Raw genomic sequence first — 16,156 nt, 5'->3', positions numbered from 1 at the left:
TAAAAAGAATTTCATAACTTCTAAAAACAGACGCTTTACTTTCCGTTATATTTGCTCACAGAAAACTATAGAAACAGGAAAGGAGAACATGTAAATGTTAACACAATACAAGTATGGAAGCTGCAACCTTGAAGGGAAAATGACAGAAACAATAACAATATTTTTGTTAACGCTACCTTTCTTTTTCAACAAACCAAGCATATAGAAATGTACTTATAAATATCAAATGTTGACCGATGACAACAGCCGCTGCACTGCTAAAACACGCAATCTTAATTAACCTTACTCTTACGTATTTTTGTCTAAAAACTACTAAACTGACTTACAAGTAACTTTTCAGCAATATGAAGGAACTTGTTTTACGTTAATCATACCTTAATGTTGGTAAAATGGTAGTAGTTCCACTGGAAGAAAAATATCTTAGGAGTGAAAAAAATCTGCCAGTCAAACTAATACTCTTATTTTAATCAATATTAAAGAATAATTGCCTTAAAACAAGCTCCTATGTCTTGCTGAAAAGCTACTTGTAAGCTAGTTTCATCTTATTTCAAGTGTAGTAAGATATCTGCACAAGAAGCTGGACAAACAGTATTTTGTACCATTTTGTGCTCAAACTTCGCTGAGTGTCTTGACCAGCGCTCTCATTTCTGCATCCGACACTTTGACAGCTTCCAGAGCGTTCCTCTGCTCTGATGGCTGACCGGCTCGAACAGACATGCATATCAGGACGTCTCTGCTGCGGTCGTAGTTGCCGACGCAGCGATGGACCTGACCTCGAATGAGGCGCGGCAGCAGCTGCTCCTGACGGACATCAAATGGAGGAAAAAACAAAACAAAACGAAAAGCAAACAGTAAGGCTATTTCATTGTGCTGTTTATTATGCCTGAAGGTTTTAGAGTTTGATGTGATGGGAGAAGATGTTAATAAAAATTATTATAATGACGACATTGACGCCTCATAGCCACAAACCTCAGTATATTTCAGTGGTATTCTGTGAGATGGACAAAGTAGAATGTAATTGTGAAATGAAAAGAAAATGATAAACTTTTCCAAATAAAAATCTGAAATCCAGGAATAAGTTGCTAAACACTAAACATTTGTATAACTACTAGACTGAGTTTTGTGCTAGTCACATGAACAGTTTTTAGAAAAGAGCAAGAGCTATGAATATATTTGCAAGCAAATGTATTTTTTTTACATCATTTGGTTCAAATAAATTGCACCACAACCATCTTATTCAATGTGGCTTAACTAAATATATATTTGAACAGACACAATCTACTGTGACTCACTTGTTTACATTTGATTTTAAACTCACATTTTCATAGAAGACACACTGCAGCACATCCTTCCCGTCTCTCAGTAGAAAGCTCTTGGCTCCGTAGCGCCCCAGAGTGACTGCAGAGTCCAGAGTGGCTGTGGGGAAAAGTCACAACTTGTCTATTTAAAGTTGTTTAGAAATATCACAAACGAGCAGTAAGCAGAAGGAATTTCATATTCCCTAACCAAATATCTCGAATAAGAAAGGAATTTTATCTTTAAACTGGCTCCAGTGTCTCATTCCATTAATAACTGTGGTCAGGATCCTCAGGGAGTTTTCCATAGGCTGCTTCGCTGGAACACTTTCCTTCTGAAAACAGCAAAACAATCAAAATAGCGCACTGTAAATGATTATTTTAAGAAAGTTACATGCGGCACATGTAACATTCTACCTCATTTTTGGTTGGTTTAGCTGCTGGAGGTTGATTTGAACTCTTTTTTGCAATAAAGTTTGATTTTTGATGCTCAAAGCTGTTAGTAAATTTCCAGGACTTGTTAGGTTGCTGTGCAGCTGGGCCTCCACCCAGCATGCTGGGTGGAGGAGCTTCAGGAGGAGGAAGAGGTCTGGACTGATGGGAAAACTGACGTGCAGGGAAGGTTTGTTTGTTGGACGACTGCTGGGCCATCTGAGAGAACCCTGCATGCTGTGCTGGCTTGCTTTGGGTGTTCTTGTTGCCATAGGGATGTTGAATTTGGCTATGTCTGGGACTAACACCGGAGCTCGAAACCCATTGTCCGGCTGGATTGCTGGACTGGCCCGTCATGGAGCTGAAGCAACACAATAATGATATTTTAGTAATTTAATTAAAGGTGAAAAAAAAGAAGCAAGTTTCCTTATTTTGAATAAAACAAATTGCCTTTATTTGCTTGTCATAAGTTATTGCATTGAACATTCTGTCAACTATCCCACTTTTATTCAAACACTTCAACTGTTCACAACCACATGAGTTTCTGGCATTCTTTTCCTATGAAAGCAATGCAGCTAAAAATATTTCTGAATATAGCATTAGCATAAAGCAGACTGTTTTATTTTACTTTGATTGTTGCTGTGTCATAAAAGTTTTCACAAGAGATTCTGATGGTCAGTGAGTCACTGAAAAGCACCTCTTAGTCTCAGCTTTGTATGGATGTGCTATGGGTGCATAGGTTCTCATTGTAGATGGTCCAGGAGCAGGTCTGTTGCCATACTGCTGGGGTTTAGCAGACTCTGGGACACCTTTTCTGTTCCACTGATGGCTTTGAGGACCAGTAGGAGAAGAATCTGAGGCCTGGTAACATTCATACGTAGCTGAAAAGACACACAATACATCCCAGGAGATTAAAAAAGTCCCAAAGATAGTCTGGTATTGTTAACATTTTCTGTGAATGTGTCGCCACCTAGTGACAGAAGCGTGACTACAGGCTTTAAGAGTGATTACCTGAGGGACCTACACTAGCAGCTGAACTGGTACTGGCCATGTATTCACTTGGGGAAAAGAACTCATTTTCACCAGGAACAGATTTCAGAGGAATTCTGTTTCTCTTCCTCTGGTTAAAGAGTGACACAGGCAGGTAGCCTAACAGAGAAAGCAAAGAAAACACTTTCCTTTTTTAACTTATTTTTACCAAGACAATTGGATTGGGGTGGAGGGAGTTGCTCTATTTTTTTTTTTTTTTTTTCCAGAATAAGAAAGCAAACATAGAATACATGAAAGTAAAATTTGTTAAGTGACATCTCTTCATATTTGGCACAAACTTAAAAAAATAAATATAAATAAAAAAAAACGTCACATACAAACTATACTGGAAGAATAACTACGACCATTTTTTTTTTCTTTTCAATGAAATATTTTTTAACAAACCTGTTGCTGGTCGGTCCAGCGGCTGTTCCTGTCTCCTCATGTTTGGTCACAAAATCCCGCAGTTCTAGCGGATGCTGACAATATTAGCAGAACAAGAAGGAATATACAGAAAAAAACTAATTTAAAGATAGCTCTAGTGTGTGTTGGACATTGCTCTTACAAACACAATGGGAAAAGTAACCAGTTATCCAGTTTTTAAGCTTTCTACAAGTTCATAAAAGATTTACTGTAACATTATTACCGTGAGCTATACGTTATGCTAGCAAATTGCATTGGTAAGATTGTTAAACTTAGAAACGGATGTGAAACGTAGCAACTGTTTACTTTTATTATCCTTTATCGTTTTAAGAAATTAGTGTACATACAACTTGGTTTTCTTACCTTAAGTTTGCAAGGTAACCGAGGAGATAATGGCGCAGTTTATTTTTCAGTTCAGTACCTTGGAAAGAGGAAAGCGCCACTGGCTCACGCGCCACCAGTAATGATGCGTTCACGATCCGCAAGGAAGCTCGGGACTTCTTAATACAGCTAATTAGGATCCTGGCAATTTCAGAAGCATATTTTTGCACATTGTTACCTTTCATATCGATTACAAGTGGCCTCCACCAGAGAAACTATTGGTTCAAATGACATTGTAAAATGTTTTGATGCTATGGTATTTATTCATTGTGAATTATGTTTTCTTTTATGAGATCCTTTCAAACAAACTTGTATTACTTTTCTGTTTTGATGGACAAAATGTACTTTTAGGACGAAGCTTTCTACAAATGTTTACATAAGTGATATTGGTTACAGAGACCTTGAGTTTAAATTAGTTTAGATATTTGAGAGATTAATACCATACATAGTTTTTGAGAATTCTGGATGCCACAAGCAAGTGTGGGCCCACAAAGGTTATGTATTCAAAACGGCAATAAAGTTTTATTATGTTCTATGGTCTGAAATTTGTTTCCTGAGCTACCATCGAAAGTTCAAGTGACAAGAGTTTTCTCCACTGTTTGGAGCATAGGGAAATGTATCCCCATCCTAAACGACTTTTAAGTTACTAGAATAACTTAAACATTTAATTTCACTTTGCAGGGGTGTCAAACTCCAGTCCTCAAGGGCCGGCGTCCTGCAACTTTTAGATGTGTCTCTGCTGCACCAAACCTGAATAGAATAATTAGGTCATTAGCAAGGCTCTGGAGAGCTGATCTACACAAGGAGGAGGTAATTAAGCCATTTCATTCCAGTGTTTTGTACCTGTGGCACATCTAAAACTGCAGGACAGGACTGCAGTTTGACACATGTACTTTAGGATAAAGAAAAGTATTTCTGAATAGAATTAGAATGAATCAGATCATTTTGTTATTTTTTTTTCTTTAAAACATTTTGTGTAGAAACATACCATATTTTTAAAGGTTTTTAGACGTGACGACCTTATCGGCTGTAATGGCTTTAGCCACGTAAAACAACAACTTATTTTTTACCTTCATTTAAAAAGGACAATCTTTTTCCAATTGTCAAAAAACGCATCGGTTATTATTTTATTAATGTGTACAAGTTTATTTAATCACATTATTAGATGATTATTCGATACAAAAAATCACAAGTTTATTTTTTAGTATGCAAGTTTCTACAAAGGTTTGTTGATCTGCAATATTATGAATATTATGACATGTAATGAATCACACAACATGGAGAATCTGGAGGAAAAAAAAAACATATCTTGAGCAGGACAGCTTTAAGTATAATTTCCCCCCTGACTTCTGGAAGTTTCAGATAGTAGAGTTTATATTGGTGCTGTGGCTCTGCCCCACGCACAGAATGCAGATTTTCAACATCCCAAACTGGCAACTTGCACACATTGTTCAGGGGGAGGCGCTGGTCCGAAGTAGTTTCTGGAAAGAATCGCATGCGTGCACCATGGAGAAAGTAAGCGTCCCTTAACTTATTTCCTTGTCTGTTGTTAGCTTCGGCGTTTAAACCAAATCTTTTAGCGTATTTCGTTTAAGCTCAATTCGCAATATTTACCAACAACATATTGTAGATTAGCGTCGTCAGTTAGCTTTAGCGTTGAGAGATTTCAGCGTTTCTTAGCTTGTTAGCTTAGCGTCATTCACTGCAGCCATTTAGATTGGAGAGTGGGCTTTTCTAAAGCCGTTAGAAAATACGAAATATGTTGGAAACTGTTAACAGTGAAATTACGTCATGTATTTACAATGGGTAAATACGAACAGAAGGCTGATCAGTTAACCAAAAACTGATCAGCCTTCTGTTTGCAGCTAACCTCGTAGAGATAAATCAGTCTTGGCTAAACGTTACGCTAGCTCGTTATATTGGTTCGCAGTATCGCAGGATGTCCCAATAAAACTGCTTCTGGTTTCAGGGCTATTTACGTTATCGTTTCAATGTAGTGCTTCAATTACTTCAATATCCTTGACGGTAAAACGTCTCAGTGAAACTAGAGTTAGCTAACCTTTGCGCGACAGCTAATGGAGCTCACACCGCGAGGACTTAAGTTCATTGAAGGACATGGATTTTATTGGACTTGTTTCATTCATTTGTGTACTGAGGAAGAGTGGCACTGTCTGTTTAAACTTTTCTCTTGCGGTACGTGCTGCAGTGTTTTTTTTGGGACTTGCTTCAGCACGCGCTCACGCTCAGACCGGAGGATAATTCTAGCACACGGCGCCGCTGTCATGGCTACAGCCGCACGCCGACAGAGACTGTCGTAACCTCTCGAACTTTCCAGTTTTCAATCGAAAGGTTTCCAGATGATGGCACATGTTTTGAACGGTCGCCGTAGTTAGTAAAGTATTGAGTTGCTCTGTAATTACTATTCGATGTATATAACGGAACATAGTGTACACATAGCTTGAGACAGTCGCACTGCACGGATAAAAGTGCGTATATTCTCAAGAATATGAAGTTTTATATTAACAGGTTATAGAAAATAAATTTGACCTAGCCTAGAAGCCATAAGGCTGTATTTAATTTGCTGTGTGTGCTGCTTGTTGCTCTCAAATCTTCTTTAAATGTTACAGTTATTACTTGAAATATTTGTGTTATACTTTAGGCCATAACATGCATTTTCATTGTATTCCTTTTTAAACTAAGTAGTTTGAGAAATTAAGATAAAATATTATAGTTTTTTTTTTAATGACTAGAAATAGCATACACAAGGTGAAGTACAGTTGAGCTTTATAAACATTTTATAAAATACCTTTTCTTTTTTTCTCGCAGTAATTCAGACTAAATTTTTCTTTAATCAGTTTTTTCTTCTTTGTTTTAGATCAGCTAGGGCAACATTTTGGATACCATCCCACAGACTTCTCACAGTAATTTGCTGTAGTTTTTGCCCATTTCTATTTTAACATCTGACATTTGTAGGGTGCCTTGCTTGCACAAATATTTTCAACTCGGCCCACAAATTTTCTGAGGCTGGGATCAGAGTTTTGTCCTCTTGTGTTTCACAATATATTGCAAATTTAATGTGATCATAGTATTATGTCTGCAAGAACTGCTTGGATTGTGGTATTTGGACTTCTAATTATAAGTTCCAGGCATTCAAGCTTTCTATGTCAGCAATATATTTAATGATGCTTATATTAGAAGGGCATTATAATGTTCTAGTAAAGACATTAAGATACTATAGCCCAAGTTGTTTCTTTGCCTGAACGCCAGATCTAGCCACTTGTAATATATATATATTTTTTTTAAATAAGAAGTTTGGTTAGAGACAAAGCTGAAAGACACGAACCGTTTTAAATGGCCCAATATTTACAAATAATGATCTTTCTTCTTGATACAATCTATCTGTGAAGTGCACCTATTCCTCCTACATCACAACATGATGCCACTGCTCATAGCTTTCCCTGTTTCCTGTCCAGTCTAACAAAGGACATTACGACCAAACACTTAAATGTTATTATCATCAGACAGCAGAGCATGTCTCCCAACACTAAGACATCTGTTCTTTAGTGCATTTGCAAACTGCAATCTCTTAATGTTGCTCTTGTAATAATAGCTTCTTCGTGGCTAAGTGGCCTTTCAGCTCTCAGGACTTGCTTCATCATCTCTTGCTAGCTTCGGCTAACGTCTTCACACAGTCATTTGCTTTTGTTCTGAGATCGATTCATACATTTCACACCAAAAGACCTTTGGGACATTGAACTCATCTCCTTCCAGTATGAGGGTTGGACATTCCCTTGTATTTGCATATAAATGTTTGAATAGATTAACATGGCACCTTGAGGTGTATTGAAATTGTGACCCAGAGTTGTGGATGCTTTTACTGACAGCTTTGCTGATTTCTTTTGATTTGTGCAATTATTATTATTATTATTATTATTATTGTAATAGTACAATAGTGTACAAACATAGTGGATGCAAACTTCTGAATTTGAAGAAAATAAAAGTTGTCCTTTTAGTGCAATTTTTCTTTCAACTGTAGGTACTTGAAATACACATGGCTGATTTTTTTTTAATACCTTTACTGATCTATTGTTCAGAGTATTGCCATAGTTATGCTGCTAACATTGAAGAAATATTCAAGGTGATGGCCAGTACAGTTACAACCACAGACTCACTGAAAGTATCTGCTTATGACTTGGAATGGTTTTATGAGGTATATTAGCAGCTTTTTGAAATAAAAAAAAAAAAAGTAGTAAGTACTTTAGAGTTTTATGGATGGATTTATTTGAAGATATTTGCAAAACAAACTTCAGTTCTGTCCTTTTTCAAGATTTTTTTTTTTTTTTTAGTGCTTAGAACAATTAAAGCATCAACACAAAGCTCAGAAAACAATTTTTCAGACGATGCTTGTGGGGGATATAAAACAACAACAAATAGCCATGCCCATCCTGAGTAGTGACGTTTATGAATTATTTTGAAGATTTAGATGCTGGGATCCATTTAGTGAGTTTTAAGGTAATATTGATCAAAATCAGTCCTCAGGGTCTGGAGCTGGACTGCTCTGGTCGAAGTAGTGTGGACCAATACTACTTTATCACTTTCTCATGTTCTTTAGTGTTATTACTGTTAAGACAGGATAAGTTGTTGGTTAAACATCAAAGCGAATCCATCAAATCTATAATGTATGCCAGTTCTTTTTAAAGAGGTCTACATGCAGTTCTTAAGCTATTTATCACATTTATATTCCCTCCAAATTACATTAAAGTCTTGTTGCAATCTCCTTTATTATTATTATTCTACTCCCGTAGAATGTGTATTAAGCACAATGAATACGTTCCTGTATCAGCAGCTCAGCACAAACAGCTGTTCTTTTTTCAGATCCGTCGGTAGCAGCTGTCAAAAGTTGCATTTGGCTCCTACTGGGCTTTCTGTATGTGCTAACATTTAGTAAACGTGTGAATTCTAGGTGTCAGCATTGAAAGACCAGGGCAACAAGGCGCTGAGTGCGGGAAACATCGACGAAGCTGTCCGTTGCTACACCGAGGCCTTGGCTCTGGATCCATCAAACCATGTGCTGTTCAGCAACCGCTCTGCTGCCTATGCCAAAAAGGGCAACTATGAGAACGCTCTCCAGGACGCCGTTCAGACCATCAAGATCAAGCCCGACTGGGGCAAGGTGAGAGTTCTCGTGTCTTGCTACGATTTGAGGAATCGGAAGGAAAGAAATTGATTTCAAACCCTCCAACGTTTCCTGCAGGGGTACTCCCGCAAAGCTGCCGCTCTGGAGTTTCTCGGCCAGCTAGAGGAGGCCAGAGTGACGTACCAGGAGGGGCTCCGCAAAGAGCCCAACAACCAGCAGCTGAAGGAGGGTTTGCAGAATATCGAAGCTCGGCTTGCAGGTACAAAAGCATGACTGTTTAGTTCGGTTATACAAAAAGATTCACTGATATAAACACTACAGTCTGTTTTGTTTGGCATGTGCCGATCAGGATTTCTTTGATTTTGAGTCCATTTGTTTTCTAAAGACTACCACATAAGAGGGAAAAAATATGCTGCAGATTGTTTCACGATCTTGAAAAACACAAATTCTTAAGAGTATTTTTTTGGCCCGGTTTCTAGTGCAAATATCTTGGTGCATATAATATAAGACAAAGCTATACTTACAAGTAACTTTTCAGAAAGTTGTTTTATGTCAGTTATTCCTTAATATTGATTTTTAAAAAAAGTATTAAAAAGTACACTGGCAGGCTATTTTACTTATAACAAGACTAAGTGAAATAATCTGCCAGTGGAACTAGTACTTTTCCATTAATATCAAAGGATGATTCACTTAAAACAAGCGCCAATACCTTGCTGAAAAGTTAGTTGTAAATCAGTTTTGTCTTATTTCAAGTGTACTAAGATATTTGCACTAGAAACAAGACCAAAAACACTTAATAAGATTTAGCAGCTTTGAACCAAGATGAAAATGAAGAAATTATTCCCTTCTATATCAAAGAACATGCTTCAAGCACATCAGATTTTTATTCTACTTTAAAAAGTGCAATAACGATTGGTACATTTGCATAACGTGTTTTATTTTAAAAAGTTATTCACAAAATGGTCATTATACTGTAGATGTTGATGTAGCGGATCCAGCTAACAAGCTTAACTCTTAACCGTCTGTGGAGGATTCCTTATTTGTTGTCTCATAAAGTAATCTTGTCCTTCACCAGAGAAATCAATGATGAATCCCTTTGCAATGCCCAACTTGTATCAGAAGCTTGAGAACGATCATCGGACCCGTGAGCTTCTAACGGATCCCAGCTACAGAGAACTGCTGGAGCAGCTCAGGAACAAACCGTCGGAGCTTGGCACGTACGTAGCTTAAGACAAAAAGCCTTGGCGATCTTAGGAAATTTTCACTCTTTGTCTGAAAGTCCAGCACTGTGTAAATTTAGGAACTCAAATAAATCTGTTTTTCATCGCTCTTGCAGGAAGCTGCAGGATCCAAGAGTAATGACGACTCTCTCTGTTCTCCTGGGGTTGAACCTATCAGAGATGGAGGAGGAAGAGGAACCCGCCCCCTCTCCTCCCAAACCCAAAGAGACCCCAGCACCTCCTCCCAAGGAGGAAGATCTCCCTGAAAACAAAAAGATGGTAAATGAGCTAAAAGTGAATCCCTCTTCCATCTTTCCTTCTAATGATTCGTGGTTGTGACGTTTGTTATTCTTCTGCTTTCCAGGCTTTGAAGGAAAAGGAACTGGGGAATGCTGCATACAAGAATAAAGACTTTGAAAAGGCACTGAAACATTATGATCAGGCACTTCAGCACGACCCGACCAACATGACATACATGTCTAATCAAGCAGGTTTGTACACTCAGACATATTGGTTCTTAATGTACTCACATTTGAACAAACTATATTTAAAAATATCTGTTTCCTGATGCAAAAAAGTAAAAAAAAAATCTTGTTGATGCAAACTTACAGTAATTTAAAATTAATTCAGCTGTCTACCTTTGGCTTTTTTTTTCTTTCTTAAAGTTTGTCTCAAACATTTTCTTCCCAGCTGTCTATTTTGAGATGGGAGAGTTTGAAAAGTGTAGAGAGCTGTGTGAGAAGGCCATTGATGTCGGCCGAGAAAACAGAGAAGATTACAGACAAATAGCAAAGTAAGTTCTTCGTTTGTTTATTAGCAAAGAGCATCTTGGTGCATCGATGGTCCAAACACGACAAAAATAACTGCACCAAAGTCTTAATAGAAATGCTTTGTTAAGATGAACTTCACCAATGTCTTGCATAAATATAGACTTTTAAATTTGTCACATTACATTTCAACAACAAATTTCAATGTATTTCATTAATTTTTTACCTAAGTTAATTTATAAGAAAATTAATATTGTGGAAAAAAATTAATACCTTTTGTTGTACAATTCAGAAAAGGAAACTCATGCTTTCAATAGCTCCATTACACATAGTGAAACATTTCAAGCCTTTAATTTTTGGAATTTTGCTGATTAGATAAAAATAAAAGAAAATTAGGGTGTCTAAAGGTTTGAATGAATTTTGTGAAGAAATAATATAGGGGTCTCATGTTGACACACCCTAATGAGTTTATTATCTGAAAACACCAGCAAAGGTTTCCTGAGCCTGTCAATGGTCTATAAAGATACCTGACTGGACAGCCAGCTAGCAAGAGTCAAGTAACTCTTGCGAGCTGGATTGGAGACATCTGTCCAGTCAAATGCACAAAAGATAACTACTGTTCAGAGTGCTGGATAGTGATAGAAAGTTGAGTGGAAGGATGAAGTTTGGTAGGAACCATGCATCATAATTACCTGACTAGGGAGTGGCACTGAATTTCCTTTAACACTGAATTTTGAGTTTTTATTATCTGTAAACTATAACGGTGAAATATTTCACTCTGTGTAATGTGGGATGGATTTTACTCTCTGAAACCAGTGACCAAATATTAAACCTTTTCACAATATTCTAACGTTAGGATGCCCTTGTAGTTTTCTGAGATGTCTGATCCATCAGTACACATCCTTCCTTCTGTTTGCAGGGCCCTGGCTCGAATCGGCAACTCATACTTTAAACAAGAGAAATACAAAGAAGCTATCCAATACTTTAACAAGAGTTTGACTGAGCACCGGACTCCTGATGTGTTGAAGAAATGTCAACAGGTGCAGTAGATTGTGGGAAGCTTTAAAAATCTAAATTAACCATATGAGAAGTGGGCAATTTCTAGTAAGCACTGCCTTAAAATTTCATTTACTTTCACTTCACTTAATGCAGGCAGAGAAGATTTTAAAGGAGCAAGAAAAACTAGCCTATATCAACCCAGAACTGGCGCTTGAAGAGAAGAACAAGGGCAATGATGCCTTCCAGAAAGGTTTGTAAAGTGGTCTACATCAGGATGTCTGTGCACCCTTAAAGTCTTAAATTCATATATCTAAAATGAAGCCCTTGAAATGTCTTAAGTTAATTTAAAAATAATGTAAGTTGGCCTTAAATATGTTATGTCAAGTCTAAGATATTGTGGTGGCAGAACTATTCAGTCTCATGGGACTTTTGAGTCGCTTGAGGTTGCTGGTACCTAGCAAGGGTATATTAGCAAACACAGTTAGCAAGACTATATTGCCAGCTAGCAAGGGCATATTAGCAGTTATATTCACAGGAACCATTGATTCTGGTTCTTGCTGACAAAATGGAGGAATGAGAAAATTACTTCACTCTTCCTAGTTAGCTAGTTTTTCTCTCTAGCTCGCTGGATGACGTTCATCTTCACCATTTTATCAGTTCTGTGGGCAACCCATTTGATTCATTCCGTTCGTGTAAAGCTTGGCACTATGTGGGCTCTTTTGCACATTTCTGCTATGATACAAGTTTTAAATTTAATTTATAATGGTCTTAATTTTGAGTTTGTGAACCTTGCAAAACCCTGTTTGTATAGGTTTTCTTGATTACGGAGCTACAATGCTGGCTAAAGTTGATGCTGTTTATTTCCTTTCTATCAGGAGACTATCCCTTAGCCATGAAACATTACACTGAGGCCATTAAGAGAAACCCCAATGATGCCAAACTGTACAGTAACAGAGCTGCCTGCTACACAAAGCTTCTGGAGTTCCAGCTTGCCCTGAAGGTACACCATTACGCTAAACGCACATCTGAACACAATTTGGTTTATTCCCCTCTGAGCTTACATTTGATTTTTTTGTTTCTTCCCTATCAGGATTGTGAAGAATGCATCAAACTTGAGCCCAATTTCAGTAAGTATTTTGAGTGATGAGCTAAAAATAATGTCTGTGTAAAGTGTAAGCAGGGATTTTTCTAACTATTAAAATGAATTTGCTCATAGTTAAAGGCTACACACGTAAGGGAGCTGCACTGGAGGCCATGAAAGACTTTTCCAAAGCTATGGATGCGTACCAGAAGGCATTAGAGCTGGATTCATCCTCAAAGGTATTTTCCATACGCCATAAAAGCTGTAAGTGATTCACGTGGTTTCTTAAAAACACCAAGTGTGTGAATAACCGTTAAAGTGAAGTTTGGAGTATTCAGGTGTTTTTAAACATCCAATGTTTGATGCTAGAGAATAATTGTATCTAACATTGCCAATACACTTCTGAAGGATTATTGAAACAATTGGAAGTCAAATTATTCCTCCTCAAGCTCCACACTGCTTCCCAGATTATATTGGTCCATATTATTTCTCCCAGTAGGATAGTTCTGTTAGCTTAAGACCGACGCGTCGTAGCTGTTACTCAGTTTTATACCACAAAGCACGATTATTTATAAAAACTCCTACCAAAGTGATATTTGAGAGAACTCTGAATTGTGTTGCATGTGTCCATAGGAAAACGGAGAATTGGGGTTTTGCACATTACTGCCTTTAACAAATAATATGCCAAAATATCCACATACTTGCTTTGATTCCCAATCTTATGTTTTCTTATCTTTATATTGTAATACACTATCTAAAATAAGTTCTACATAACTGTCCACACAAATGAACCTCCTGGTGCCATATTTAATTCCTAACCGGAAGTCGTTGTTGTTTTTGAAGGATTCCGATTGGCTGACGGGTTTAAGCTTTGCGCTCCACTGCCCCCTGTGGGTTTGGCATGTTTAAAACAACAGTCAGGCAGATTTGTGCAGGTTTATGTGAATTACAACTTTTCTAAAACCTATTCTGTGGTTTCAGAAAAAGTTTCACTTGTGGTTTCATTTTTTTAAATGATGTGACAGATATTTGCTTTTATAAAGACCCTAGATACATGTGGACAAGGCCTTAACCTCTTCTGCTCACCATGTCTGTTTTATAAAGCAAATAAATTAATCTACAAATGTTCAAACTTGATCAGACTGAATAGCAATTATTTGGTTCATATATAACACAATATTCACTACAGAATTTATTGGAATTTGTGCCATTTGCTGTATAAAATAAGTTAATGTCTGTACATAATAAGTCAGGGAGAATCCCTTTAACCGTCCCCTACTCTGTGTAGGAAGCCACAGAAGGCATGCAGCGCTGCATGGTCAGCCAAACCATGAGGAACGACAGCCCAGAGGAGGTGAAGAAAAGAGCCATGGCCGACCCGGAGGTCCAGCAGATCATGTCCGACCCAGCCATGCGCATGATCCTCGAACAGATGCAGAAGGACCCGCAGGCACTCAGCGAGTACGTCCGCAGGCTGACGGCGCACGACCAGCACATGTCCAGAAATACTTGATCTGATTATTGTTTCCTCTGTTTCTCGCAGCCACTTAAAGAATCCGGTCATCGCTCAGAAGATACAGAAACTCATCGACGTTGGACTGATAGCCATCCGCTGATGTGGAACCAGTATCCATGTATGTAAAGAAGTTCTAAGACACCAGTGGAACCAAACGCAGATTCTTCTAAAAATGATACATCTGATCTTTCTTGCCTTTTAAATTCAAGATTATAGTTCCCTCGGCCTGACTGGGACATTTGTCTGTATTATTATTATTTTTTCTTTTTTTTTATTTGTGTTCACAACTTTGACATTGTGTTGGGAAGCAGAGAAAAAAAGCATCTAGTAATATACTCTGGAAAACTTCAGCACTCCAGACAACATCAACTTAAAAAAAAAAAAGAAAAAAAGAAGCAAATTCACATGTAAAGATGCTGTGAGACATCAATAAACATCACAATGCAGTACGACATTATGCTCGGTGTTTGAAGGGGAAATCTACGCCAGAAGCTGTTTTTACTGTGTCCATGCTGGTTCATGCTTGAAATGTAAGTTTTAAACATTTCTCATTGATACGACATGCGAGTTCATGAAAAGTGTGTGGTGTAATCCTGGTTTATTAGCTTTATTTTCCTCTGTTTCCTCTTTTTGTCATGCTTTGACAGATATTATGAAACTCTGAATCCACCCTGTTCCTCATTCAAAGTGTAAATCTGCTTAAAACGCATTGAAATGTCAGCTACTGCAGTTTGTCAAGTAACCTTGGACTTTAAATTTGTAGCTCTTCCTGTCTGACAATTTTTTTTTTCTGCTGCACTGACTAATATCTGAGCATATTGGGAACACAAGGAATGGATTTTCCTGCAGGATCATAGCTTAATCTCATTGGTTAACCTTGTATTATTTGAGCTTTTAAATGTGACAAATGGTAGAAAATGTTTAACGTAGTTGCTGCAGTTTAATTGATAGGACGGTATTTCTAATTCCAACAGGAAATGAAGGGATTCTCTACATTTCTTCATCTAAACATCAGTTTCTCATCTTGTCAGTTATACTAAACCCAAAACAAAGGGCTTCAGAGAGCTTGCTAATGTATCATTACATTTTTCTTTTTTAAAAAAAAACAGGTTTCAGATATTTTTTCACAAAATACTTGACCTGCAGACTTTTAGAATTTCTTTTTATTTTATGTTGACTAAACGGTTCATCACAAAGACTCACCTACTGAAAACATCTATTGATTGATTCTGTATTGTAGCCTCCGGTGCGTTTTAATAGAGTTTTGGCACAACCTGCTGGTAGTTTAAGAGAGAATTACACCAGGAAAAGTAGTTCTTGAAGTTTGCCCAATCTGTTCTTAATGCTTTGCTTCGCAGACATTAGCGACCGGTTTCTTCATGGTTCAGTCGGCTTGACTTCGACCGCTGAAGCATAAATACATGTTTATATTACAATGGATGAGTTTGCCACGTGTGGCTTTGGATACCTCAACGTCTCAAGTTTCGCTGTGTATTTGTGCCACCGTTTCAGAGTGGGATTCATATGTTTTGTCTTTGCATTGTCACTCTAGGGGCATTTCTCTGCAGTTTTCTGTTATTGTGGACTGCAGATATCAGGATTTGTTTATTCTCCCCCGTCTGGTCCTTATTTTTTAATAAACCACATGCAACAATTGTATTAGTCCCAGGAAAGTCATGTACTATTGGAAATTAGCTGTAAACTGAAATACAGATTATCTGAATGTATGTTAACTGGCAGTTGTGGCTTTTTTTTTTTCTTCTTAAAAATCTCGCATGAAAAACATTAGTATAGTATAAAGTATGTCTTACAATACACAGAATTGTACAATTGGGGTTTTTAAACCTACATTTTGTCTGCTTTTTAAAGCATATCC

General features: G+C 37.5%; 2 protein-coding genes across 3 annotated transcripts; one reads left to right on the top strand and one right to left on the bottom strand.

The window, feature by feature from the left end:
- Positions 1–21: 21 nt before the first annotated feature.
- spata22 (spermatogenesis associated 22) lies at positions 22–3,659 on the bottom strand. Of its 2 annotated transcripts, none has more exons than XM_028032400.1 (8): positions 3,543–3,659; positions 3,162–3,235; positions 2,739–2,876; positions 2,425–2,608; positions 1,713–2,088; positions 1,507–1,630; positions 1,319–1,416; positions 22–801 (listed from the first exon to the last, which is right to left on the bottom strand). In XM_028032400.1, the coding sequence occupies exons 2-8, from the start codon at positions 3,199–3,201 to the stop codon at positions 610–612; spliced, it is 1,152 nt and encodes a 383-aa protein (XP_027888201.1). In that variant the 5' UTR covers positions 3,202–3,235; positions 3,543–3,659; the 3' UTR covers positions 22–609. The 2 variants fall into 2 exon arrangements, with proteins under 2 accessions (XP_027888201.1, XP_027888202.1); XM_028032401.1 differs by having other exon boundaries at positions 1,507–1,627.
- A 1,392-nt stretch (positions 3,660–5,051) lies between these two features.
- On the top strand, positions 5,052–16,013 carry stip1 (stress-induced phosphoprotein 1). The gene is made up of 14 exons (XM_028030634.1): positions 5,052–5,075; positions 8,524–8,733; positions 8,815–8,956; positions 9,773–9,914; positions 10,034–10,196; positions 10,282–10,408; positions 10,608–10,710; positions 11,604–11,724; positions 11,837–11,933; positions 12,559–12,683; positions 12,774–12,810; positions 12,900–13,003; positions 14,053–14,225; positions 14,308–16,013. Exons 1-14 carry the CDS (start codon positions 5,067–5,069, stop codon positions 14,378–14,380), a joined length of 1,626 nt encoding a protein of 541 aa, XP_027886435.1. The 5' UTR covers positions 5,052–5,066; the 3' UTR covers positions 14,381–16,013.
- Positions 16,014–16,156: the final 143 nt, after the last annotated feature.

The sequence above is a fragment of the Xiphophorus couchianus genome, chromosome 11 (genome assembly GCF_001444195.1).
Source record: "Xiphophorus couchianus chromosome 11, X_couchianus-1.0, whole genome shotgun sequence".
Taxonomy (NCBI): Eukaryota; Metazoa; Chordata; class Actinopteri; order Cyprinodontiformes; family Poeciliidae; genus Xiphophorus; species Xiphophorus couchianus.
This window is presented reverse-complemented; position numbering and strand designations above follow the sequence as displayed.

Excerpts from the sequence above, each read along its gene's own strand:
- spata22 (XM_028032400.1), bottom strand. The coding sequence starts at position 3,201 with ATGAGGAGACAGGAACAGCCGCTGGACCGACCAGCAACAG. Across the intron at positions 2,877-3,161 it reads GCTGGACCGACCAGCAACAG|GCTACCTGCCTGTGTCACTC; the intron begins GTTTGTTAAAAA and ends TTTCTCTGTTAG. Across the intron at positions 2,609-2,738 it reads TGCTAGTGTAGGTCCCTCAG|CTACGTATGAATGTTACCAG; the intron begins GTAATCACTCTT and ends GTGTCTTTTCAG.
- stip1 (XM_028030634.1), top strand. Across the intron at positions 10,197-10,281 it reads TCCCTGAAAACAAAAAGATG|GCTTTGAAGGAAAAGGAACT; the intron begins GTAAATGAGCTA and ends TCTGCTTTCCAG. Across the intron at positions 12,684-12,773 it reads AGTTCCAGCTTGCCCTGAAG|GATTGTGAAGAATGCATCAA; the intron begins GTACACCATTAC and ends CTTCCCTATCAG.